The sequence below is a fragment of the Rana temporaria genome, chromosome 3 (assembly GCF_905171775.1).
Source record: "Rana temporaria chromosome 3, aRanTem1.1, whole genome shotgun sequence".
In the NCBI taxonomy this organism is placed as follows: Eukaryota; Metazoa; Chordata; class Amphibia; order Anura; family Ranidae; genus Rana; species Rana temporaria.
In genome coordinates this window covers 186,841,259-186,868,579 of record NC_053491.1, presented here as the reverse complement: position 1 = coordinate 186,868,579, position 27,321 = coordinate 186,841,259, and the positions used below count along the sequence as shown (strand labels likewise).

General features: G+C 40.1%; 1 protein-coding gene across 2 annotated transcripts in view; it reads right to left on the bottom strand.

Moving 5' to 3' along the window:
- Positions 1-2,331: 2,331 nt before the first annotated feature.
- CAPS2 (calcyphosine 2) overlaps positions 2,332-27,321 on the bottom strand; it is a 155,845-nt gene continuing 130,855 nt past the window's right edge. For both annotated transcript variants that reach the window (XM_040343976.1, XM_040343975.1), the window contains exons 14-19: positions 24,007-24,125; positions 17,992-18,068; positions 17,643-17,797; positions 13,028-13,147; positions 6,831-6,927; positions 2,332-3,031 (exon numbers count right to left, since the gene is read on the bottom strand). In XM_040343976.1, the coding sequence (XP_040199910.1) occupies positions 2,856-3,031; positions 6,831-6,927; positions 13,028-13,147; positions 17,643-17,797; positions 17,992-18,068; positions 24,007-24,125 (744 nt within the window). In that variant the 3' untranslated portion in view covers positions 2,332-2,855. The remainder of the gene's footprint in view (positions 3,032-6,830; positions 6,928-13,027; positions 13,148-17,642; positions 17,798-17,991; positions 18,069-24,006; positions 24,126-27,321) is intronic.

The following is a 27,321-nucleotide window of genomic DNA, read 5'->3' as shown; positions in this document are numbered from 1 at the left end:
GCGGCGATCGAAAAAAAGGTCTGATTTTACATGGTGGACTAACTTTCCACATTGTAAAACCAGCCCTAATTTTGCGCAAGCAAATCGGAACTTACGCAGAAACCACAATGCTTAAAAGCTTTGTGGATCTGCTTAAGTCCTCATTTGCATACGCAAAGCGGCATTTCAATGAGAAATGCTCCCAGCGGCGGATGCGGTACTGCATCCTAAGATCTGACAGTGTAAGTCTCTTACACATGTCAGATTTTCTGCCTAACTTTGGAAAAATCCTTTTGAGGATCGTTTCCAAAGTTAGGCACAGAGATACGCAGGCTGAACAGCAGTTCCGCTTGCGTATCTCTTTTGAGAATTTGGCCCTATGTTTTTTTTTTTGCTATTCATACTTATCTAGGTGGATGCAGCATAAGACTGATGCTGCATCTGTCCCCCACCACCTCTTCACTGAGAACCTTGCCACCAAACACCACTGATGGCTTGGTTCTCTCTCCTGTTCTGCCCCCCTCCCTGCACTCATTGGAGCGCTGAGCTGTGGAGGGGTGGGAAGCGGCTGACTCAGCCGCTTGCTGAGACGCTGAAACCACCATCAGTCAAGGCAGCTGGCGGGTCCAGACTTCGGAAGTCAGGATGATGCGCTGCCCAAATGATCCTTATGATGTCAGCGGAGAGCTGACTTTAGACCAGTGAAAACGGGTCACAGGAGTGCACTCCTGTGATCCTTAGGAGAAGCCCAGCCTAAAAAGCTCAGGCTTGACTTTTCCTTTAAAGTCCCAAAGTCTCTCTTACCTTTCCTTTACAGATCGGGATGATACCCTGAGTCACTCTACTAGTGTATTTGTAAAATGTATACCTAATTCTACACTTACTTTTATGCTTAAAAGATGTTCTACAAAGTGGGGCAGCAAGCACCAAAAAAATTATATGAATAGTTTCACTCATTTGGAAAAACCAACTAAAGTAGACCAAACCTGACATCAATAATGATTACTGTTTGTGTGTTTACCCCCTTAACAGTCAGAAAAAAACATATTTTATGTCTTATGGTCATGTTACAGAGCGAACTGTAAGCTGATACAAAACACTTTCACAACCTAATCTCCATAAAGATACTGCATACAAATGGAACTGAGCTTAAAGTGGTTGTAAACCCACTTTTTTCACTTTTACCTACAGGTAAGCCTATAATAAGGCTTACCTGTAGGTATAAAAATATCTCCTAAACCTGTACGGTTTAGGAGATATTCCCCTCGCAATGCGCCGCTGATTGCAGCGGCGCATGCGCAGGGGGGAATCCACGGCGAAAGGACCTTGCCGAATTTAAATCTCCCGCGCGCACGCGCGGGAGTGACGTCATCGCCGCTCCAGCCAATCACAGTGGAAGACACGCCGGAGCAAGATGACATCTCGCTCGGCGTGGACCAGGTAAGTGTTCTTCACCTCGTTCCGAGGTAAGTATTTCATAAACAGCCAGTATGCGGTGCATACTAGCTGATTATGCGTTTTGCCTTGCAGGTTTGAAAAAAAAAATGTTTATGCAGTTTACAACCGCTTTAATGCAAGAAACGCTGCTGCACTGCGCCTGATTTCATAGCAGCATTGTCACCATTGGCTGTGCCCACCTGCAGTAAAGTGGGATACAAAGATGTTGTAGGGGACTTCACTAACAGCTTTGCCATTGATTATTCATGAGCCTGTAGCTTGCTTATCAGTAATTAGCCACACCTTGCCCTGCTCACTACTTTCTGCATTGATAGCACTGCCTCTGCTGCTAAACCCCACTAAATATGGGCTGTGGAAGGGGGAGCATGCGACACAAATGAAAGGAGTTGGCTTACTTAAAGCGGTGGTTCACCCTCCTTAACAACAGTCTAGCATTACATTCGGCATAGTAGCGCGAGCTACAGTATGCCTGTCTGTATTTTTTTATCCCCGTACTCACTGTGCTATTGTACATTGAAGATTCCGACTCCCGCGGGGAATGGGCGTGCCTATGGAGAGGGAGGATGATTGACGGCCGGCTCTGGCACGTCACGCTCCCCGAAGACAGCCGGAGTAGGTCTTGGCTCTTCACGGCGCCTGCGCACAGGCTATGCGCAGGCGCCGTGAAGAGCCAAGCCTATTTCGGCTATTTCCGGAGAAGCGTGACGTGCCAGGGCCGGCCGTCAATCACCTTCTCTCTCCATAGGAACGCCCATTCCCCGGAATCTTCAATGTACAATAGCACAGTGAGTACGGGGATAAAAAAATACAGACAGGCATACTGTAGCTCGCGCTACTATGCCGAATTTAATGCTAGAGGGAAAAAAAATAAAACATTTTTTTTATATAGGGTGAACCCCCGCTTTAAGGAAAGTATAGGGATTTTTATTTATTTTTTACTTAATGCATCACATAGTGATGGATTGGGGACCTGTTTATTCTTCTGCATGGAGTTTTGTGATGTACTTTATTATCACCCCTTTAAAAATAACCTAATCTTTCATGGTAAAAAAAAAAGAATAAGGGCAATGCTTACATGCTTTACCCATCGCATCTAATCTTTTCTATTTCATCTAAACTTACAGCTGTACTTTTTATACATTTAGTAAATATATCATCTCCACAAATGATGTGATAAGCTTCTTCCACCATTTACCTTTTTTAAGGCTAAATCAAATAAAAATAAGAATATTTTTCATGTTTGCGATACCTGCAAATACAAATAACACAGGCTTAATCTTTAAAGAAAGTTCGCTGCTTTATCAAACTGTGTATTAACACATCAATGATTCTAATCTTAAGAATTAAAGTTAAAGCTTGTGCTTTAGCTTTAATGTGGGTAGATCTTGATACAGGTCACTAGTACGGTGCACAGTTCCCTAAATGCCCCAGGAATTCCTTAAAATATTAATGAAATCTTCATCACTCAAGATGCCAATACTCAGTCCTTCATAGTAATCTTCAAATTCACTGTAGGATACTTCCTGAGGATTAGTACATGCACTCTCTAGTGTTTCCAAAAATGCAGATTTGATTTCTTCCTCTGATGCAGAACCTAAAAAAATAAAAAAAATAAAAATAGAAATGAAAACTGGGACTTTCCTGTACAAGTTTAGAATTGTACATACAACATGATGTTACATAATGCAAATGGCAGTATTCCTTATCTCCAGATCTCAAGAGCCATAAATAGGCTTACAGGCATCCAAAACATATGCAAATCACTTCCAATTAAATGTAATTAGCAATGAGTTTATGCAAATTGGGTACATGCAGGGAAATGTTAAAAACCTGGCCTTTTTGGTACCCCAGGGATTTGGAGCTAAAAACACATTGGTACAGGGATTGACATGCTTGTTAGTGAACATTCACAGAGGTTTCTTGAAGGCACAATAAAGAAGTAATACCATATGTATGAAGCACTGCTAACGTACTGCTGCTTTCCAACAATACAAAAACTAGCTGAAAAAGTAGATTCAACTTAAAGGGTACGTAAACCAAACATTTCATATTCCTGATTATAGGTGTGCACAGCCTATTGCATTAGAGTGTGCACCCCAAAGCTCAAACACACATGCGCAGTAGAGCAGTGGATGGGGTCAGTAGAGCAGAGGATGGTGTTAGTAGGGATGAGATTGTTGTCAATAGTTTTTATTATTTTATTTTGTTGTTATTTTTTACCATTTTTATTTTTTTATTTTTACAATTTGTTAGGAGCCCTATTAAGGAGCTTTGGTGAAATAGCAAAGAAAGGGACTGAGGACAGAGATTCCCCAGTCCCTTTTCTTGTAGCCACAGCTGCCATGGGGGTAGGCGCGTTCAGCAGGGGGAATCTGCGTTGCACATGGTGATTAGGGTGTCCCAGGCACACCCAAGAAACCCTGTTCACACACCTATGTTCCCAATATGTGATTGCTGTACCATGTACTTGTATGAAAATGTATCCTGTTCGCTTTGTATTGCTTCTTTTGTGTCAAATCCTTGTTTTTTTCCCTCAGCTTTCTTATTAGAAACTGACCACACTAAGCAGGAGAACACACTGTGGTCGGTTCTCTAGCTGTGCTGGGAACTCAGCCTGCTCTTCTCCAATCAGAAAAAAAAAGAAACCTCGTGGTGCTGCAACTAAGTTTAGTATCCACTAGGTCATATGCATTAGTTTGTGCCAGGATATACGCTGTAAATAACGCAGAAGTCCAGTACCATTTTGACTGATAACAAAATGGTTTAAGCTTTATTCAATATCAATCAAGACATACATTTTTTTTTTATTATGACTAAACTTCTGGGGTAGAAATGCATCAAATTCTTTTACACACTGGGTACTTTTATGTCTTGATGGATATTGAATTAAGCTTGAACCATTTAATCATCAGTCAAGTCGGTGCCAGATTTTCAAATTTTTTCATGCTCTTCTCCAATGATCAAACTTGTCCTGACAACCCCTATCACCCCCCCCCCCCCCCCCCCCCACACACACACACACACCTCCACCGCACAGCCAATTGCTGGGAAGATCAGTGTTCTGCTGTTTCTCCTCCCCCAACTCTTACGCAGCTGAGAACACAGGGAATGTGATCACTTATAAAAAAAAAGTAATATAAAGGTATTTATAATGTTTTTTTATATCTATACACACATGTTTTGCCTTTCATTTTCTATTTTAAATGCAATGTTTCAAGGTGATAGTTTACAATCACTTTAAAGTGGATGTAAACCCTCCATACACCCAGTGAAGTGAACAGCCTCAGATGATACATAGAGATTAACCAAATCTACCTACATAGGTTTTATATGTATATCTGTTGTGTTCACATTTATATACTGTTTAGAAAATTGAGATCGTGTTAGGAAATGTTCTCTTCCTGGTTAACACAGAATGTGATGTCTGGGCATACAGCCAAGATAGTTAACATTGCCGATTTGAGGAAAGGCACACACCCCCCTTTCATCATAGGCAGAGACTCTCAGAGCTGTTTTGTAATAGGAGCTGTTCTCTGCTACTCTATTTTAGCAACCTCCCTTGACAAAAGATTCTGGCTACTTTTATTTAAAAAGTAAAAAAATATGTCAGAGTTCTCAGGCTGATAACAGAGGAACCGCTCAGAAGAGAGCTATAAGACTTAGCTCATTGAAAAGAGATAACAAAATACTGCAGATATATGTGCCCAGCTCAAATTTCATGAATCGGGTTTACATCCAATTTAACATTATTTCCAAGTGAAGAGCACAATGCTGAATAACATATACTCTGTAAATTTTGATTTGCTAAGGTGTAAAACTATTAGCATGCATATTCAATCCAAATTTTATTTTGCTGTATGCTGTACATTTACAGATCAACCTTGCAGGCCTAATACCTTAAACATAATTTACTGTAGACATAAGACATAGAAGGGAAGGGACATAGACATTGGACAATAGACATTAGAATGGAACAGGCAGAAACAAGTGGAAACAATGTTTGCTCTACTATTGATGTAATGCTCATGTTTGTGGCTGTTAGTAATTCTCCACCTCCTAGAGAGAAATAGGCTTGAGATTTACACCATAAGGTTCTCTACATGGAGCATTATACTGGCCACAGACACAAGATTATAGTTTAGTAGCGAATCTAGTAAAACAAATAAAACATATGTGTACACAGTAAATAGTGGCGCTATACCGAATTAGCATGGGTTTTAAGTTTAGATCCTGAGTTTTATATTACAAGATTATAGTTGCCCAATCCGCTGTTTTCCACCACAATATCTTGTCAATAGTGCATCAGACACCCACTGACCAACAGTTCTCAGGGAGAAAACCTTAACACCTAAATGCTATTTTTTTCTCTGTGATAGGTAGCACCAGCACATCTGTCACTGCCTTGGTCCCTTACTTCCCTGGCATGTCCACTTAGTTGAGCCAAGTGTAAAGGCTTATGATGCTCTGTGTCAAACAGTTTAGTGTACATGAGTATAGAGTGTATGTCTGCATGTATGAGAGCTCTCTAATGTCTATACCACATTAAGGGGCATTTGTCCAGTCTCTATAGTAAGGAAAAGTTAAGGGGCAACCTCTTTCTTCTACAAAACGTTGGAGCCCTATATATCTTTCATAATACAAGTGTTCTGGGTACAGGGCGGTCTCATAGAGATAGGCCTTAACATTTTCTCTACTCTGCAAACTACACTCACATCTATATCTCCATATTTATATGTGTAATATACTGTATGTTCCTACAAGGCATGTTAAGGCATGTGTTTCTACAACAGCAGCAGCAGCTAGTCATGTAGGCAGATTAGATATGGCCCCCTCTGTACTCTGCTATTATGTCTGTTTATATGCAATACACACTTTATAATTAGTCCTATACAATGGTGTGTGTATGTTAATACATGGTGTGAGCATAGGTGGTACTGCTGTGCTATACAAATGGAGGTGGTGGTGAAATGAATCATAGGGGGTGCTGTGCACTTGGCTGTAGGTTTTTCTAACCTCTGCACTGTGTACATTACATACACCTGACCCCTACACTCTATACATTACATACCCCTGACTACTGCAGATTGCAAAAAGCTGTCTTTCAAGGCTGGCCATAGACAGAACAGCAGGAACCGGCCGAGATTTGAACCATGTATGGGCAGGCTGAATGTACCCAAGTTGGTTGATCGATCAACCTGGGTACAACTAGCTTGTCAGATTTTAAAAGCAATTATCTCTAGCATCTGGTATAGCCTCATGGAATAATCACTGTGTTCTCCCAGCAGAGACAGACAAACCAGTTTTAATTAGCTGAGTTGTACTGTCTGACATCACAGTCATTATTAAATAGGGCAGCAGACCACTAAAGTCCCATAAATAAAAAAACAACTTACCTTCCAATACTTGGGGATGCTTCTTAGCACAGTAAAACTTTCTCACATCAACCATAGACACTGCACCAGTTTTATTTGGGTCCAGTTTCATAAAGACCTAAAAAAAAGAACACGGTTGCACAATTATTGTAAGGGGGACAGGCTCAACCGGCAGTAGCAGCGGTAAACCATACATGAAACAGGGACACATGGAAACAGTCCAAGCAGGTTTGTCCTGCAGTTTTATTCAGCACAATAAGTGACCCCCCAGCCAACAAGGAGAGACTTGTTTAGTGATGTTGCCCATGCTATCCAGCCCCAGCATGCAGAGGAGGTGGTGGACTGGCTTACTAAACCATCCTCATTCTCCATCACTCAAGCAAAGACTAGAGCGCAGTCCACTGCAGCTGCCAGAGTGGCTTATTCTGCCTCTTTGTCCACAGCTACTCCAGTCATAGCCCCAGCATTAGGCATGGTGGAGTCAGTTGAGTTATCTGAACACAGCCTCAGCCACTTGTTCCTTAATGATGCACAGTCATTAGTTGATTCAGATCTTGGTTCAGGCCCAGAAGTGGTTCAGACCAGACCAGCTGGAGCCAGGAATGGTGGTGTGCAACAATGGCAAAAAAAACCTCCTGTCCGCCCTTAGACATGGAAAGTTGACACATGTGCCATGCCTGGCACATATCCTCAGTTTGGTAGTGCAGTGTTTCTTATGTAGGTACCCATGGATGGAAGATCTGCTAAAGCAGGACAGAAGAGTCTGTAGCCATTTCAGGCATACACAGCCAGTGCTCATCTAGCTAAAATTCGGTGGGAATTCTACCTGCTCGTAAACCGCCTGATTAGTTACATGACCACCAGGTGGAACTCGACTTTGGCAATGCTGCAGCGGCTGCACTTGCAGCAGAGGGCCGTCAATGAGTACCTGTGCGAGTATAGCACAATAGGCTCAGGCCGGCTTGGCTTTTTTTTTCCCACGCCAATGGCTGCTGATAAAGGATGCATGCACTGTACTGTCACCATTTGAGGAGGCCACAAGGAGGGTGAGCCGTGACAATGATGCATCAGTGATCAATTCCCTGGTGTGTCGGTTTTAGACCAGCTAGAAAACAAGCGATAGTGAATTAGAATCACTTGCAGAATTGAGCGATAGTAATTAGTGGGGAAGTTCTTCATCAGACACTGAAAGTGAACACAGCGACAATTCTATAACTGAGCTCAGTGCTGCGTGATCTATATTACAGTCAATAGAGCACCAAGTTTGCACATTACTGAGCTCAGTCACAGAATTGTCGCTGTCGTCACTTTCAGTGTCTGATGACGAATTTCCCCACAAATCACTATCGCTCAATTCTGCAAGTGATTCTAATTCACTATTGCTGTTTTCTAGCTGGTCTAAAACCACTTTTGACATAGAGGGACGCTTTTTGGATGCCATAGACGTTCTCATGTTTCCAGGAAGAAATAATGGTATATATAATATATAAGTGCAGGCAGGGCACTAGACAAAGCACTAGGGACAAAACTGAGGTGAAATTATTTGATACAGTGATGTAATCTACAGATTACAATATATTGTGTGTGTTATGTTTTTTGTACCTTTTTTAATTTTCCGCCGGGCTCCCCCCATGCATCGCGACACTCGCAGGGAACAAAGCCCTAAACATTGATACATCGGGCGGAGGATCCAGTGAGAGGTCATTGCAGGATCATAGGGACAAGGTAAGTAAATGTACCTGGATACTGTGATGCAATCCCAAGTGTGGCTTGAGGTTACCGCCATTGGTACTGAAAATTAACCCAGAGCCACACTCTGGATTACCACTGGGGAAGTTAAAGAGGAGTTTATGTAATGCCTTTCCTGCCTCTGGTTGGATATAGTCTGGTGGAAAACATAGTTTTGAGGCTTCTGTTGGTCAAAAGAGGAGTGGTGGAGAAGAGTGTTGCCTCAGAGATGCCTTTAAAATTATTTTAGTCCTCGGTGCCCAGGGCTGTCAGCTTTCACATCCCTTCGGCAGCATCTGCATCATATCTAGGGGTGAAAACAGACATGTAGAGCCTTCCAGTTGATAATCCACTGGGTTACTGGGTCTTGAGAAGAGACCACTGGCAAGAACTTGCCCAGTATGCAAGTGAGTTGCTGGGCTGCCCTGCATCCAGTGTGCTTTTCTGAATGGGCATTCAGTGCTTCCAGAGGTTTTGTGACAAATAAGAGACCTCGTCTGTCCACAGACTCTGTGGACTGGCTGACATTTATCAAAATTAATCAGTCCTGGATTAGCAGCAGCTATCAAGCCCCTGATGACAATTTCCCTGATTAAGTGCTTTCTGGACCTGGAATCTCTGAGGCCAGAAACTCGATCAGAGCTGGATTCTGCCGAGAAACTCGGTCGTGTGTACACTTTTCAGCGAGGAAGCCGACGAGGAACTCGTCGGGCCAAATAGAGAACATGTTCTCTATTTCCTCGTTGTTCAATGAGGAAATTGGCGGCTTCAACACTGAACTCGACGAGGAACTCGATGTGTTTGGCACGTCAAGTTCCTCGGACGTGTGTACGGGGCCTGAAAGACTGTCTAGGCTGCCTAGCTTTGTGGGTGTTGATTTCATCTGGGAGAAATTTTTTGGTGTAGGTTTCATGGGCACAATTAACACCCAAGGACCAATTTTTCTGCACCTGTTTGACATATCATTTCAATTTTTGACGGCAAGGCCACATTTTGCTTTCATCAAGAGTAACTCTATAGAGTTACAGTGTGAAGGCACCACCAACACCCAAAGCCCAATTCCACAGCTGTTAGTTCTATCCAAAGTCTGCCAAAGATACACCAATCCAATCTCATTCTAAGTGCTCAAAATTATGGCCTTATCATACAGACTGGCTCCCCAAGCCATTGTTTATAAAATAAAGAAAGCTTGAATGGAAAATTTTCTTTTTTTGGCTTTACAGTATAAATGTCATTATTGCTGCAGCAGGCTCTATACATGGCCACTTTACAGGCAGACTCCAGGCACTATATTTAGAGGAATTTTTCATTTTTATTTCTCATTTTTATGGTTTCACTTTAAGCATCATTTAATCACTGCTCATTTAACCACTTAAGGACCGAGCCTCTTTCTGAGATTTGGTGTTTACACGTTAAAAATATATATATTTTTTTGCTAGAAAATTACTTAGTACCCCAAACGTTATATATTTTTTCTAACACCCTAGAGAATAAAATGCCGGTCGTTGCAATACTTTTTGTCACACCGTATTTGAGTAGCGGTCTTACAAGCGCTTTTTTGGGGGGAAAAAATAAGAAAAACAGTAAAGTTAGCCCAACTTTTTTTTTTGATTGTGAAAGATAATGTTACACAGAGTAAATTGATACCCAACATGTCACGCTCGTGGAATGGCGACAAATTTTAAAAAAATAGGCAACGTTTAAAAAATTCTACAGGTTGCATGTTTTGAATTACAGAGGAGGGCTAGAATTATTGCTCTTGCTCTAACAATCGCGGTGATACCTCACATGTGTGGTTTGAACACCGTTTTCATATGCGGGCGCTGCTCAAGTATGCGTTCACTTCTGCGCACGAGCTCGTCGGGATAGGGCGCTTTCCAAAAAAATTCTTATTTATTTTACTTTAAAAAAAAATATTTTGACACTGTTTTAAAAAAAGAATTGGGTCACTTTTATTCCTATTACAAGGAATGTAAACATTCCTTGTAATAGAAAAAAAGCATGGCAGGACCTCTTAACCACTTAAGGACCCCTTCACGCCGATATACGTCGGCAGAATGGCACGGCTGGGCATATCCACGTACATGTACGTGGCTCTTTAAGCCCAGCCGTGGGGTCGCGCACGCCGCCGGGGCGCTCCCGCGACCCGGTCCAAAGCTCCGTGACCACGGCCGCGGGACTCGCGGACCCGATCGCCGCTGGAGTCCCGCGATCGGTCCCCGGAGCTGAAGAACTGGGAGAGCTGTATGTAAACACACCTTCCCCGTTCATCACTGTGGCTGCGTCAGCGATCGTGTGATTTTATAGGAATACACAATCAATGACATCACACCTACTGCCACACCCCCCTACAGTTGTAAACACACTTGAGGTCACACATAACCCCTTTAGTGCCCCCTGTGGTTAACTCCCAAACTGCAATTGTCATTTTCACAGTAAACAATGCATTTTAAATGCATTTTTTTCTGTGAAAATGACAATGGTCCCAAAAATATGTCAAAATTGTCTGAAGTGTCCACCATAATGTCGCAGTCACGAAAAAAATCGCTGATCGTCGCCATTAGTAGTAAAAAAAAAAAAAATAATAATAAAAATGCAATAAAACTATTTTTGTAAACGCTATAAATTTTGCGCAAACCAACTGATAAATGCTTATTTTACGCTATTTTACCAAAAATAGGTAGAAGAATATGTATCGGCCTAAACTGAGGAAAAAAATAATGTTTTATATATTTTTGGGGGATATTTATTATAGAAAAAAGTAAAAAATATAGCATTTTTTTCAAAATTGTCGCTCTATTTTTGTTTATAGCGCAAAAAATAAAAACCGCAGAGGTGATCAAATACCACCAAAAGAAAGCTCTATTTATGGGAAAAAAAAGACGCCAATTTTGTTTGGGAGCGACGTCGCACGACCGCGCAATTGTCAGTTAAAGCGATGCAGTGCCGAATCGCAAAAACTGGCCGGGTCCTTTAGCTGCATTTTGGTCCGGGTCTTAAGTAGTTAAATATGAGATCTGTGGTCAAAAAGACCTCAGATCTCATATTTACACAAAAATGCAAAAAAAAGTCAAATTTTTCCCGAATTGGTATTGAGACGGGTGGGGGCCATCTTCCCCTCACTCGTCTCCATGTCAGCCTAGGAAGAGGATCCGATCGCCTCCGCCGCTATCGACGGCTTCGGTAAGTGACGGCCCCTCTCCCGCCGCCGATAAAAGTGATCTTGCAGTGATCTTGCAGCGAATCTGCCACAGAGACCACTTTTATCTTGAAGAGGACACGGGGTTATAGTAGCCAGCTGCTACCATAACAACAGTATTCCTCTTTAAAGTAGCAACGTAAAATGACGGCGGTGGTCCGTAAGTGGTTAAAAATTATGTTTTTTTACAAAAAAAATCATTAATGCATGTCCCCCAGGACAGTACCCGGACCTCCATAACCATTGTTAGTGCTTATTTCCATCCAGTGTCGTCCTGATCCTTCAGAAGAGATGAGTCTTAAGTTTTTTCCTGAAGGCCCGATGGTTTGCTTCCATGCGGATGTTTGTGGGTAGATCGTTCCATAGCCATGGTCCTTGGACTGCAAATCTTCATTCTCCCTTTGATTTGTAATGGGGATGTGGAGAAGGTTTTGGTTGGTTGATCGGAGAATGCGATTGGGGGTGTAATGCTTTATTTTCTCGCACAGGTATTGAGCGTTTCCTTGTGTGCACTTGTGGGTAAGACAGAGGGTCTTGAATGTGACCCTATCCTTTACGGTTAGCCAATGAAGGGTCCTCAGTGAAGGGGTAATGGATTCCCAGGGTTTTTTCCCCGTTACCAGTCTGGCTGCCGTGTTCCCCGTTATCAGTCTGGCTGATATTTAGGTAGTCCGATATAGAGGGAGTTTGCATAGTCGAGTCGGGAATTGATGATAGTTCCAACTACTCCTGCTCTGTCCTCTTCTGGGATGAAGGGGATGAGTCTACGCAGCAGCCGGAGGAGATGGTGAGATTATACACTGCCTGTATCATACATTTAACATTTGCCTTTTGACATACAAAGGTGCTGAGAGGAAGAGTTTCAGGAGTCACGCTACATGTGACATCATCACTGATTGCAGGTAGCATGAGATATGTAGTCTTTGGAATTAGAAAGAAAACTAAAGGAGTTTGCAGAGAAGAACTGCAAAGCATGCAGGGAATCCAGGAAGTTGTGGAAAGAGACGGCCAGCAGACAGGCATCACTCACAACATGAGAGAAGATTTTTCAAGTGAGCCTATATTGGGTTGTCACAAACAACCAAACAAAGGTCTATGTTGAGACAATAGGTCTCCATTGAGAATATGAGAAAACAAGTTTATTTTCTCTATATCAGTCTATCTCAGTCATATTAAGAGTGGCTCACCATGCCTCTTGCCAAACTACGAACCAAACAACAGCTCACTGATTGCTGAGAAGTAATGTAACATCCTATATTAGAAAACACAAAATGCTAATTTAAAACATTACCTTTCGAACCAATGATTTTCTGTACTCATTCATTTCTCCCACAAAAGCATGGACAAATATATAATAATCAACTCTTCCCTCGTTGTTTTCATCCAGAATATCCCATATGGATTCAAACATCTGAAAAATAGCAATTAGCAGTTTAATATTATACACCTTAGATAACTGTTTCTAGAGTCATTACCTATGGCTGTAAACAGCAACAATAAATGACAGCACAGTACATTTATGCAGTCATTAGTTTTAATACTAACAAAAGTAATAGCCAAACACCATGTGGTGCCTGCTCTTATGCAAGACTTTCACTTTAAAACAGTAAAATGACTGACGGCTTAGCTTTAATAGAATTTCCTTAATGTGTCTAATTACAAAAAATGCCAGCCACATGTATCTTCAGACAATCATGGCACAGTCAATTATACAGATCATTAATGTCATTCCAACATATTGGATACCAACTACAGTATACCATAACCAATACCATGTTCAATCAATAATAATATTTTCAAAATGAATTGATACAATAATCTAAATCAGTAATTAGGTGATAACATGGATATCATAAAAACATCACTTTTATCATTAAATACTGGTATTTTGAGTCACAATACATGCTAGTATCTGTCAATAAAAATTATTTCTCAGCATAACAAATTCACCAAGAGTGCATATTATTGATTTGATTAACCTGACTATTGATTACAATGAGATTTGGCAGATAAGTAATTTATTACACGGGACACTGCAATGGAATCCCTTAGGCGTATTTTTATAATTGTTTCAATGGCTACTAAATATTTTGTACACTTTTCCTAGAGCTTTACTTATACAGTATTTAACCAAAATGATCAAATTCCAGAGTGTGTAAACAATTATTATAGAAATATTTTAAAATTGAAAACACATGTGCAAAGGGCAGTGCTTGCCTGAGCGGGATGCATAGGTGTTCCATGCATCCACAGGCAGTCCCGTTCATGTCACATACATATCCATGTATGTGCGGGTGAACCATAAAAATGTGAGATTTCCTTTTGAGAAAAAAGGTAGACAGTTGTTGTAGACTTTATGATGCCATTTTGATCACATGAGATAAGTATGATTGCAGCAGTAAAGCTGGCCTTTCGCAAAAATGTTGGCCACTCTGTAGTTTTGAACCAAATACTCTATATAGCAATAGGACAAGGACTATATTTACTCTTAAATTCCCCCTAGTCCAGCTGCCTCATGCCTCCTCCCCCCAGCATAAATATAACCCAGACCTGAAATTAATTTAACAAGACATAATTGTCACAACCTAAGGAAATGACTCAATGACTCAGCACAAGGACATAGATCCCTTACCCCATCATGGCCACTTTCCTTGAATGTGGAATCAAAGGGATAGCTGGAGCTCTGCCAGGGAGCCAGTCGTGGAAGTTTGGTCCCCCAAGTTCACCCAACTGGTAGGTATGGATTACTACCTGGAGAGCTGAAGAACTAGCTGTGTTGAGCAAGGACTGGGCAAAGATTATTGAGCAGGGACTATTATGGACTGGTCCATAATAGATTGTACTGTATTGGACTGGACTAAAGCAGACTACACTGTAGTAGACTTAACTGCAGCTGGTTGTACTGTAGTGGACTATAGCAAACTGGACTGCAGCGACTGAACTCCAGGAGACTGGATCAGTGCCTTACAGTGCCACATCTGTGCTACATCAGTGCCACATCTGTGCTCTACAGTGCCCCATCAGTGCCACTAAAGTGCCTAGTAGTGCCAATACAGTCCATCAGTAAGTGCTCATCAGTGCCACCCTATCAGTGAATCCTCATCAGCGCCCGTCGGTGCCGTAAAAATGTGTAACAAATGTGCAGAAAATATGCGTTTTCATTTTCTTTCCACATTTTCCAAAGACATGTGGAAAAATTACATGTTCAAAACACTCATTATGCCTCATACCTTGGGGTGTTTTCCTTCCAAAATTGGGTCATTTTGCGAACATTTCTATTGTCCTGGAGTTCCAGGGCCTTCAAAAGTGTGATAGGTTGTCAGGAAATTATATGTGTAAATTATGCCCCTAGAACGCCTGATGGTGCTCTCTGCATGTTGGTCCTCTCCATGTGGCCAGGATGTGTAAAAGTCTCCCACATGTGGTTTTGCCATACTCAGGAGTTGTAGCAGAATGTGTTTTGAGGTGTAATTGTAAGTATGCATATACCATGTGAGAGAAATAACCTGGTAATATGACAATTTTGTGAAAAATTTTAAATAAAAAAGATCTTCATTTTGCAAAGATTGGAGGAAAAGATTGAAATGTGAAAAAACTCACCATGCCTCTTACTAAATACCTTGGAATGTCTACTTTCCAAAAAGGGGTCATTTGGGGGCTATTTGTACTTTCCTGGCTTGTTAGGGTCTCAAGAAATGAGATAGGCCCTCAGTACATCAGGTGTCATCAATTTTCAATGATTGGCACCACACATAGCTTGTAGACGCTATAACTTTCACAAATATCAAATAATATACACTGATTTAGGTTATCAAAGGTATGTAGCAGTATAAATTTTAGCCAAAATTTATGAAGAAAAATTACTAATTTGCAAAAATAAATTACAGAAACTTAGAATTTTTTTTCATAACCAAATTTTCTTTTTTTTTTAATTATAATGCAAAAAATAAAAAACCCAGTGGCGATTAAATACCACCAAAATAAAGCTCTAATTGTGTGAAAAAATTACAAACAAAATCATATGGGTACAGTATTGCATGACTGAGTAATTGTCATTCAAAGTGTGACAGCACTTTCTACGACTGTAATATATCATGTGTCTCTGAGCTGCAGGGGTTTCTTGTCCCTTTTTTTTTTTTTTTGCCTTTTTTGCCCGGAGTTGTCCTTCTACCCGTGAATGATGGCCCGCTGAGACCATTGTGATGACTTGAGCTTCCCACCTTATTTTATGTAACCAGATTGCCTCGAATCATATTTCTGTATGTACCTTCGCCAATTTTTGTCATGACCAATGTCTGTTGTTTTCTTCTTTTTGTTGAATGTTTTAAAATTCAATAAACAGATTTACAAAAAAAAAAAAAAAAGTGTGACAGCACTGAAAGCTGAAAATTGCCTTGTTAGGAAGGGGGTTTAAATGCCCCGTGGTGGTTAATAGATGTGCCAAGGGCGCTACTATAAATTTAGGGGGCGTCTAAGCCATAGTTGGGCTCAGACTCTGTTAATTCTGTGTAATTTTGCCTCTGTTCTGGCTGAGGTTGTGCTCGGTAGAAGTTTTCCCTTCAGGTACCACTTCAGGCCCATGTTGGAACTCGGGCGAACCATAGTGTGTTAAGTGACCCTTCTTGGCAGCAGCCCAGTGGGACTGGTGCCCCGCTGTCATGCTGGGAAGGGGTACTTAAGGGGCAGATGCCGTCTTTTGGGGGCCTTCGCCTCGTGGCCCTCCTGGCGCGAGGTGAGTGTATGTGATTCCAGCCCTGGGGCTACGTTGGTCCGAGGCTGCATTCTTATTAGGTAGGCCCAGCTATGCTACTTATTAGGTAGGCCCAGCTACAAAGGTTCCTAAGCTGTCCATCCAAGCGGGGGAATCTTCTTAGCAAAGGAAACCAGGGGAGGACCTGCCCTGGAGAAGACAAGCAAGGCAAGCTGATGTCTCGGGATAGGCCTGGTGACCTCATTAAGAAAAGGGATCCACTATGCAAGTTGTCTTACAGTCCGCCGGATTGGCATAAAGGCTCTTTTGCTGTAAGGCAGGAAGCTTGGGACTGAAATCCTGTGGCAGAGGATTCCTGACTATCCATCCTGTGTTCTCAGACGGTCTGTGGCAGAGACTGTCTCTATACTGTCCATGCATCACTCCGGCTGCTAGGCCATGTGAGAGGGGTCTATCCAGGTGAGCAATACCCACTCAGGAGTGAGTGGTGAATACTGGAACTTTGAATACTTTTTGTGCATTCTGTACTGCGTACCTAAACCTTCCCCCTTCTCTCTACACTCTCTACTTCCTTCACAAGTTTTATGCAGCAAAAATAAAACCTAACAGTTGAAGGTTTTCCATCTTGTGTGGACATTGCAATTTCTACTGACTTTCTCCTCTGGAGAACGAACTTATAGGTAACGTGCAAAGACCCAAAATCTAAACCAGCAGCTCCTACGGGGGTAGTGCTACAGATGCAAATGTTGTTATAACACCACTTTTTTTTTTTAAAGACTTTAATTCAAAAACATTAGTGTCATTGAAATGTGTGATCTCTATTTTTTTTTGTTTATTTGAAAGACGAATTCCACAAATTGTTATTATCTTCTATAAGACCCAGCTTCAGCTCCATTTAGATTGATTGTTTTTTGGTAAACTCACTTTCTTCCTGATATTATGCCATGTATTGTGTCCCAATGTATTCATCTTGCAGTGTTATATGAAAATCCTGTACATAAATATTAGATGAGTTTCCTGTCATATTGTACATGTACTGTGTACTAATGCAGAATTGAACTCAACTTTCCAGAAATTACACATTTGCAGGCTACTGTGACACTAGCAATCAATGCAAAAGCATTGTAATGCAGTAAAAGAATCCTCATTATCTGCATAATAGTAACAAATACATTTTGATATGAAAGCAACTTACTTTTTCGGACATATCTAAGTGGTAGGTTTTCAGAGCCTGTCTGTACGCCGATTTCCCTAAGTATCCACTTCCATTCTTGTCAAGTTGTCGGAAGTGTTTCCCCAAACCCGTTAGAGTTCGAACACTTCTGTTCCTCAACTTTTCCTTCATTGCATCTATAAAAGATTAAATCATTTTCAGGTCATAAATAATTTATTTTTAACTCTGTATCAATGAAAACCACAACACTGTACAAAGAGAACGTGAAGTCAAGCAATGACACAGTATTGTAACAGTACAGCAAAATGGAAAACATTTTTAAAAAATGAAGGTCAATTGTGATAGCAAACACTGAACACTGATCACATACCTTGTACTGCTAAAAGAATGTTTTCGTCATCCTTCCAGTGAACCCCAGGTTCACAATTATTTTCTTCAAACATGACCCTGGTAATACAAATGGGAACATCATTATGTCAGGTGCTTTGGGCATCTCACACAGATGTCATCTGGGAGGCTGCCAATAGAAATTGTCCAGGCACATCCAACTGGCAGAAAGCCCCAGGAAACATTCAAAGCAAACTAGATGGATTATACTTCCTTTTAAGCCTGGGAATACGATGGAATAGCTTAAGACTCTAAAGTGTTTAAAGTGCCACTAAAACCACAACAGTAAAATCAGTCTGTATATGCAGCATAGCATGCTTGTTATACTCACTGATTTATATAGAGACCTCTCAGTAGAAAAAATACCATAAAATTAAAGTACCATCATCCTAACGTAATTTTGAATAGAGATAGGGTTCGTTGGGACCCCAGAAGCCCAAAGAAGCCAGGGGGGTAGATGGGGGCTGGTGGACTATATCGGTACTAGGTAAGTCAGTTATACAGGAGAATATAGTAAAGGTAAAAAAGTTAAATTTATTAAAAGTAACATAAGGGAGATAAGGAGTACACAATGTTTTAAAATTACAACAGTAGTAGTGTAAAACAGATAGATTATACAACCAGCCAACACATCATAGAGATGGTATACAGCCCTAATCTGAGGGCAGCGATGAAGCGGAGGGGGTCATATAGATCAGGATCTTACTATACTCACTGTGGAAACAAAGGGGTTAATCCCCTGCATTGTTAAAAAAGGCTGTTTGACCCCGTCTTCTCTGGTCCCCCCCTTCTCTTACTGTTCCCAATCCATCTGCTGATAGAACAGAGCCTTGGGAGGCACTCTGCACATGCTCAATTTGGAGTGTATTGCTAGAGGTTTTTTTTTGTTTGTTTTTTTAGGGTCCATGTGGTCAGCAGTGTCCAAACAGAAAGTTAGGGGTCATGCAGCCTCATAGGATAGTCAGAGGAGAATAAAAACTCCTCCTACAAGCTTTAACCAGTGCTCAGATGGACACTGATAGAAGTCACAAGACAGCTATTAACTGCTGATGAGAAAAGGTATTTAGCAGTTTATATTTACTAAACGAATTGCATTTCCATGTTCTATGTACTGTGGGAGACCAGATATAGTAAATGCAGGGTCCTGGGTTTAGTAACATTTTAAGGTTAGGCAAATGAATAAACGAAACTGGTCTGCTAAGCCGGTTTCACTTATGCCTAAACTCATTTAATCTTGAATAAGATTGTCTCCTAAGCTTTGTAAATGATGCACAAAGTAAACAAGCATAATGACCTCTTGTAAAGAGCCTGGTGGCATCCATTCGATATTTTTGATTGCAAGTCAGAATTGAAAAAACCCAGGATAAAAGTCTGTCTTTTTGGACTACTAGGTATTTGGTTTTAACATTCTCTCTGAGCCCCAATTATCGAACTGAAGTTTTAAGCAGGGAAAGTTTTAAGCAATAAATTACAGTATGTCGATAGAATCTATTGCTAGTCATAAACTGTTAAAACTTAAAAACGTATAATAAATAATTATTTAAAAAAAGAAGACAGAAGGACAGGCCAAGTACTGTACCACCAGTACAAACTTGAACATCTCAATTAACAATAATGAGTACTTTCTAAATTGCTTGTTATCATCCCCTAGAATGGCTCTGAATGCTCTGATCCTTGCCAGAGTATTATATCAAAGGCTTGATGACAACAGCTTTGGGTGGAATGGCAGCTCCTAACAGCAGATTTCTATTGTATTAGCAGATAGTTAAGGACAAAAATGCCTATCTTAACACATTTACAACTTTTCTCTCGTGTTATTAAGCCAGTAAATAATTTGTGACATATGCCTCCATTCATCGTAATAAAAGAGATTTTATTACATATGTCATGTATTTTATGGAAGAGAGTATAATCATTTGTGGTAGAGAGCTTAAATCTTATTTGTGAATTAGGTGTCTTTTTGTTTGTATTATGTAAATCATTGTTTAAATCAAAGTAAAAAATGATTCTGTCTATAGAACATTGCTTTTAACATTGATCTCCTGAGCACTTAGGTCTTAGACTGTCAGTGGTGCACATTATAATTTAGTACTAAAATCTGTTTATATCTAGGTTTAGCCATTGAGCCTTCCAAGTTCTAGTAATTAGAGATGTAATTAAATTAATTATGCAGGTGATTTGAAAACAGGGAACCAATATTATTTGCCATATTCTAAAAATGGAACCAGAACGTATGAATGTGAGTGGAGAAAATAACATTAAAGACACATGTAATGCTATGATTCAACATTATCTACACAGCTTGAATGTTCTGCTCAATGTTCCATTAACAGAATGAACTAAAGTAATGCAAGCAGAACACGAGGGTGGGGTGTATGGAGGTTTCTAAGTGTACTTACCATTTGTCAGTGTAGTTCTGTGTCACTGCTAAAAATAAGGCATTTTCTCAAAAAAAAACAAAGTAAACCCCATTGGGTTGATTTACTAGAACTGGAGAGTGCAATATCTGGGGTAGCTCTGGATAGAAACCAATCAGATTTCATTTTTTTTTAGTCAAATCCTAATTTAACAAGCTGAAGTTAGAAGCTGATTGGCTAACATGCACAGCTGCACCAGATTTCGCACTCTCTAGTTTTAGTAAATCAACCCCCATGCATCTTTAATAAGTTGTTTTTATTTTATTTTCATTTCTTAAAACCATTTTTTTAAATGTATTTATTTTTCTTAGTTTTGCTATTACTGTCCTATATATTAGTCAATAAAAAGAGATAGTATGTGAATGAGAGACAAGAAAGAAAATAAAAAATCTTGGAATGCCAAAGATTTACTGTATACATACCTGTATGTGATCCTGCACTTCCGGGTCTGAAGCACACACGTACTGTATGCCACCGGCACCCCCACTCTGTCCAATCACAGCGGGAGCCAATCAGCGGGTCCAGCAGACTCAATGTCTGCCAGGACCCACCGATCGTTTGGGGGAGAAGCAGAACAGCGGTCTGCCTATTTAAACAAGGCAGACCTCCATTCTGTGAGAAGTGAAGGTAATGATCCTGTGTTTCTGCAAAGCAGGGACACGGATCTCTGTATTTCCATAGTACAAGCACCTCCCCCACAATTAGTAAGCACTCCCTACGCACACATTTAATCCTTTGATCACCCCTGATGTTAACCCCTTACCTTCCAGTGTCATTAGTACAGTACAGCATATATGCGTGGATGAGTTGCTTGTCAAATTTAACCACTTAAGGAACGCCTCCTGCATATATATGTCGGCAGAATGGCACGGCTGGGCACATGCACGTACAGGTACGTGCTGTGCTATTGTTCAGCCGTGGGTCGCGGGCGCGTGCCTGCGACCCGGTCCGAAGCTCCGTGCCCGGGACCTGCGGACCCGATCGCCGCTGGAGTCCTGCGATCGGTCCCTGGAGCTGAAGAACGGGGACAGCCGTGTGTAAACACAGCTTCCTCGTTCTTCACTGTGGCGGCGTCATCGATCGTGTGATCCCTTTTATAGGGTGACACAATCGATGACGTCACACCTACAGCCACACCCGCCTACAGTTGTAAACACACTTCAGGTCACACATAACCCCATCAGCGCCAACTGTGGTTAACTCCCAAACTGCAATTGTCATTTTCACAATAAACAATGCATTTTAAATGCATTTTTTGCTGTGAAAATGACAATGGACCCAAAAATGTGTCAAAATTGTCCGAAGTATGCGCCATAATGTCGCAGTCACGAAAAAAATCGCTGATCGCCGCCATTAGTAGTAAAAAAAAAAATTAATAAAAATGCAATAAAACTATCCCCTATTTTGTAAACGCTATAAATTTTGCGCAAACCAACCGATAAACGCTTATTGCGATTTTTTTTACCAAAAATATGTAGAAGAATACGTATCGGCCTACACTGAGGAAATTTTTTTTTATATATTTTTGGGGGATATTTATTATAGCAAAAAGTAAAAAATATTGATTTTTTTTCAAAATTGTCGCTCTATTTTTGTTTATAGCGCAAAAAATAAAAACCGCAGAGGTGATCAAATACCACCAAAAGAAAGCTCTATTTGTGGGAAAAAAAGGACACTAATTTTGTTTGGGAGCCACGTCGCACGACCGCGCAATTGTCAGTTAAAGCGACGCAGTGCCGAATCGCAAAAAGGGGCAAGGTCCTTTAGCTGCATTTTGGTCTGGGTCTTAAGTGGTTAAGCACCAGGCTGGGCTCATCCTCAGCAAAAGGGCTCAATATGAGGTGAAAGTTTATAAATTATGCATCCGTGCCACACGGTACACCTATGCCTTCATGGTGTACGAAGGGAAAGACACCCAGCTGCACCCCCCTGAATGCCCAGACTACATAGGATCACGCGGGAAAGTAGTTTGGGACCTCATATACCCACTCCTGGAAAAAGGTTATCACTTGTATGTAAATAACTTCTACACCAGTTTTCCCCTGTTCTGCAACCTTCACAGAAAAAAAGACTCCAGCACGTGGCACTGTAAGAAAGAAAAGAAAGTGCTTTCCTCAAAGGCTTGTTAATATGAAGCTAAGAATAGGGGAGTCGGCGAGTCTGCAGAACGAGGAAATTCTTGCTGTGAAGTGGAGGGACAGAATTACAGGCCTACAATATAAAATGGCAAATTTCCATGCAAAATAATGGTACCGCTTTCAGCATCAAAAATCTGACATAATCATACAGCCAGGGAGGTTAATATGATAATTTTGTGAAAAAACTATTTTTTTGCAAACAATTCTGCAAAAAAATGACAACTTCAAAACACTCATCATGCCTCTTACTAAATAGCTTAGAATGTCTACTTTCCAAAAATTGGTCATTTGGGGGGTCAGTACATCAGGTGTGATCAATTTTGTAGACTCTCTAACTTTCACACAGATCAAATAATACACACTTATTTGGGTTATTTTTACCAAAGCAGTATACATTTTGGCCAAAATTATTTTTTTCATTTATAGCACTAAAAATAAAAAACCCAGTGGTAATAAAATACCACCAAAAGAAAGCTATATTTTAATGGGAAAAAAAGACAAAAAAAATCATATAGGTATAGTGTTGCATGACTGAGTAATTGTCATTCAAAATGTGAAAATTGGTCTGGGCAGGAAGGGGGTATTAGTGCCCAGTGGGCAAGTGGCTAAAGTTTCAGTTTAAGATTTTTTTTTTTAGGAAGTAATTAATACTTTTTTTAACAGGATAAAAACAAGGACATTTCAAAATGGGAAGAGTCCATAAAAGGTGCCCAAATGACCCTGAGCAAAAAAACACACGCACACATATATATATATATTTTTCTATCCTGTAACAAAAAAATAACATGACTGTTTGCTATGGACAATAAATACATTTTTGTATTGTATGATGAGGTGAAATTCTGTTGACTTTCATCATCTAATCATATTCAGGAAAAAATCTTTTTTTTTTAATTGTTCTTGCACATGAATGCATATTCTTTTCAAATTGAATTTGTATCACATTTACTAAGCTACGGGAAAAACAAGTCTTCATCCTGAAAGTTTCTAAAATGTCATGTCCCTGTCAGCAAGGGCAGTAGTCAACAACTAAGTCTGGACTTTCACTGCATTTTAGTAGGTGTTAGCAGTAATTACCCAACAGGTCACTTTTAGTAATTTACTCCCTAAAAGTCATTTTTTTCTGATTACATGAAAATGTGCAGCATGGCCTATGCAAGTACAGAAATCCATAGCAACCAATTAGAAATAATCTCTTAAGTGACGTTAGTATATTTAACCAAAATCTGAATAGCTGCTATGGGTTACTGCACTCTACATGTCTGCACTAAATAAGCCAGATCGTATTACATTTTGATGCAAGGAAGCTTTACATAGTAATTTTATAGACATTAAATCTGCAGAACAGTAAAAAACAGCAACCCTCAATATCAATGTCAAAATCTATTTATCTATCTATCGATCATTTTGTTATTAATTTAATCTAATATTATTTTTTTTTACCTCAAGGACTTCATTGCTCTCTCATCCACGGCTGTGATTCGTATGGTAAGTATAAGATTTTTCTTTAAGCTTTCCGAAAGACTTTGATGATCCACTGTGAGAAAAGTGAGGTTTGCACCCTGCAAAGATAAGATTTACATAATATTATAAGCAATACAGATTTAACTTTGATACACAATAATTCAGCATGCATTATTACATCAAAAACGTTATTGGAATTTATCTTTCAAATTTCACTAATTTAGCCCAAACTTTTTATTCTATGGTCTAGAGCAGGGGTCTTCAAACTACGGCCCTCCAGGTTTTCAGGAACTACAATTCCCATCATGCCTAGTCATGTCTGTGAATGTCAGTGTGTTACAATGCCTCATGGGATGTGTAGTTCTACAACAGCTGGAGGGCCGTAGTTTGAGGATGCCTGGTCTAGAGTAACGAAGAGCTAGAACTTCTGTCTGATTTGTATTGCTTTTTGTGTCTAGCTTAAAAATATTTTACCTCACCTGGAGACCAGTGTCATCACAGGGGCAGGTAGTGGGGGAATCTCACCAGCAGGGAAGTAGATAGTAATAACTTGACAATCTTTGCCAAGCTTTCTCAATTAATGTTTATATTGTTGTCTGAGTCCCCAGTGAGTAGATTCCCTTGCCTTTCTGTCTCAGTAACCACTCTCACTAAGGACGAGATGTGAGCGAGTTACTCCCAGCAGGGACACAGACAGTAATTATTAACTAACACAAGTCCTAGTCCTTTCCTATAATATGCGGAACAAGATGAAAAAAAATATAGTTTTGGTTGTAATTCCATTTTAACCTCATTGACTGAGCTCCATTCTGTCAGATTTAGAGTTGGCAGGTTTGAATTAATGTTTTCCTGTGAAATAAATAATTATGGTATTACTAGGAAACCACTTGTTTAAGACCTAATTTACATTTGTATTAGTACAATAACTTGTGTTTTCATTTGCATTTCTACATCGGCTTACACATGTTAATGTGTAACATAGTGTACACAGATGCATTTTTGAAAGACATATACAGTGGGGAAAATATTTGATCCCCTGCAGATTTTGTAAGTTTGCCCACTTACAAAGAAATAAATGGTCTATGATTGTCATCATAGGTGTTTTAAATGACAGAGAAAAAATATCAACCAAAAATCCTGAAAAAATACATGATATAAATGTTATAAATTGGGTTGCAGTAATATTTGATACCCTACCAACGAACAATAATTCTGGCTCTCACAGACTGGCTACAGTATGTGTTCATGTGGTACACAGATTACTACAGTCAATTTAAGAAGGTGCTCCTAACTCGTTATGTGTATAACCGACACCTGTTCACGGAATCTCTTTCTTCCATTTAAACCTCACTATCATGTGCAAGACCAAAGAGCTTGTAGAGAAGATTGTAGACTTGCACAAGGCTGGAATGGGCTAAAAGACCATCAGCATGAAGCTTGATGAAAGGGAGACAACTGTTGGAGCGATTATTCGCAAACTGGAAAAAATACAAAATAATCATCAATTGGCCTTGGTCTGGAGCTCCATGCAAGATTTCACTTCATAGGGTACGGTACAGAGGATCATGAGAAAAGTGAGGGATCAGCCCAAAACTACATGGGAGGAGCTTGTGAATGATCTCAAGGCAGTTGGGACCACAGTCACCAAACAAACCATTGGTAACACAATCCTGCAGCGCCCACAAGTTCCTCCTCCTCAAGAAGGCACATGCACAGGGCCATCTGAAGTTTGCCAGTGAACATCTAAATGATTCAGAGAAGGGATTGGGAGAAAGTAATGTGGTCAGATGAGAACAAAATTGATTTCTTTGGCATGAACTCAACTCGCAGTCTTAGGATGAAAAAAAAATGCTGACTATGACCCTAAGAACACCATCCCTACAGTCAAGCACAGAGGTGGAAACATTATGCTTTGGGGCTGTTTCTCTGCTAAATGTACAGGCCGACTTTGCCGCATTGAGGGGCCAATGGACAGGGTCATGTATTGTAAAATCTTGAATATGAACCTTCTTCCCTCAGCCCGAACACTGAAGATGAGTCGTAGATGGGTCTTCCAGCATGACAATGACCCAAAACATACTGCCAAGGCAACAAATGAGTGGCTAAAGAGAAAGCACATTAAGCTCATGAAGTAGCCTAGCCAGTCTCCAGTCCTTAATCCAATATGGAGGAAGCTGAAACTTCTAGTTGCCAAGCGACGGCCAAGAAAACTTAAGGATTTAGAGAAGATTTGTAAAGAGGAGTAGACCGAAATCCCTTCTGAGATGTGTGCAAACCCAGTAACCAACTACAAGGAAAGTCTTACCTCTGTGCTTGCCAACAAGGGTTTCTCCACCAAGTACTAAGTCATGTTTTACTTGGGGATAAAATACTTATTTTACTCACTAAACTGCAACATCAATTTATAACATTTGTATCATGTGTTTTTTTATGGATGTGTGATTGATATTCTATCTCTAGAATTTAAAATACATTTATTATAATAGACCCTTTATTTATTTATTTATTTATTTATTTATTTATTTGTAAGCAAGCAAACTTACAAAATCCGCAGTGGATGAAATAATTATTTTCCCCACTATAAAAGTGTTTGTTAGCCCAAATATGTGCTCTCACATGTGTATTTTGTCTTTGCAATACATTTTTATTTAAAGGTTTTACAAAATTCTTAGGATACAAGCAGTATTAAATGGATATAAAAAGATATATGTACCCTCAAAGGTAATCAAGGATTAGATCATTGAAACTATAACAAGAACCAAGTTTAAAAGGTTGATACTTCAAAATAAAGCTATTGTTTGCCCAGGGCATAAGTAAGATAAGTATAATTACTCATATAGCAAAAACAGAGCAAGGACATTACTTCAACAGACGGTCAAGTGTTAACGTAGTAGCATGTAAAGGTATGGAAGCCCTTATAGCCAGAGTTAATTTAGTGCCTCAAGGCACGGTACCTTAATCCCATATTATCATTGAAATATGAGAGGCTCCAAAACCTCGCAATTTGCATGCATACAATAATGCAACATCATAAGAAGAAAGTGAAGAAAGGGGTAAAAAGAAGAAGAAAAAGAAGGAAAGAAAAGGAACAAGAATCGGTTCGTCTTGGCCCAGCCCCCTGACCACAGAATATCCAGGAGCTATGGGGCTTGAAGGTTTTTAATCCAGGGAGTTCACAATTTTTGATTGTTTTGAATAAAATAAAAGAGAACAATCTGAATTTTACAAATCTTGTGGTACATATTCAAAGGGTAACAAACTAATTACCATACTTTAATTGGAAAGAGACAAATA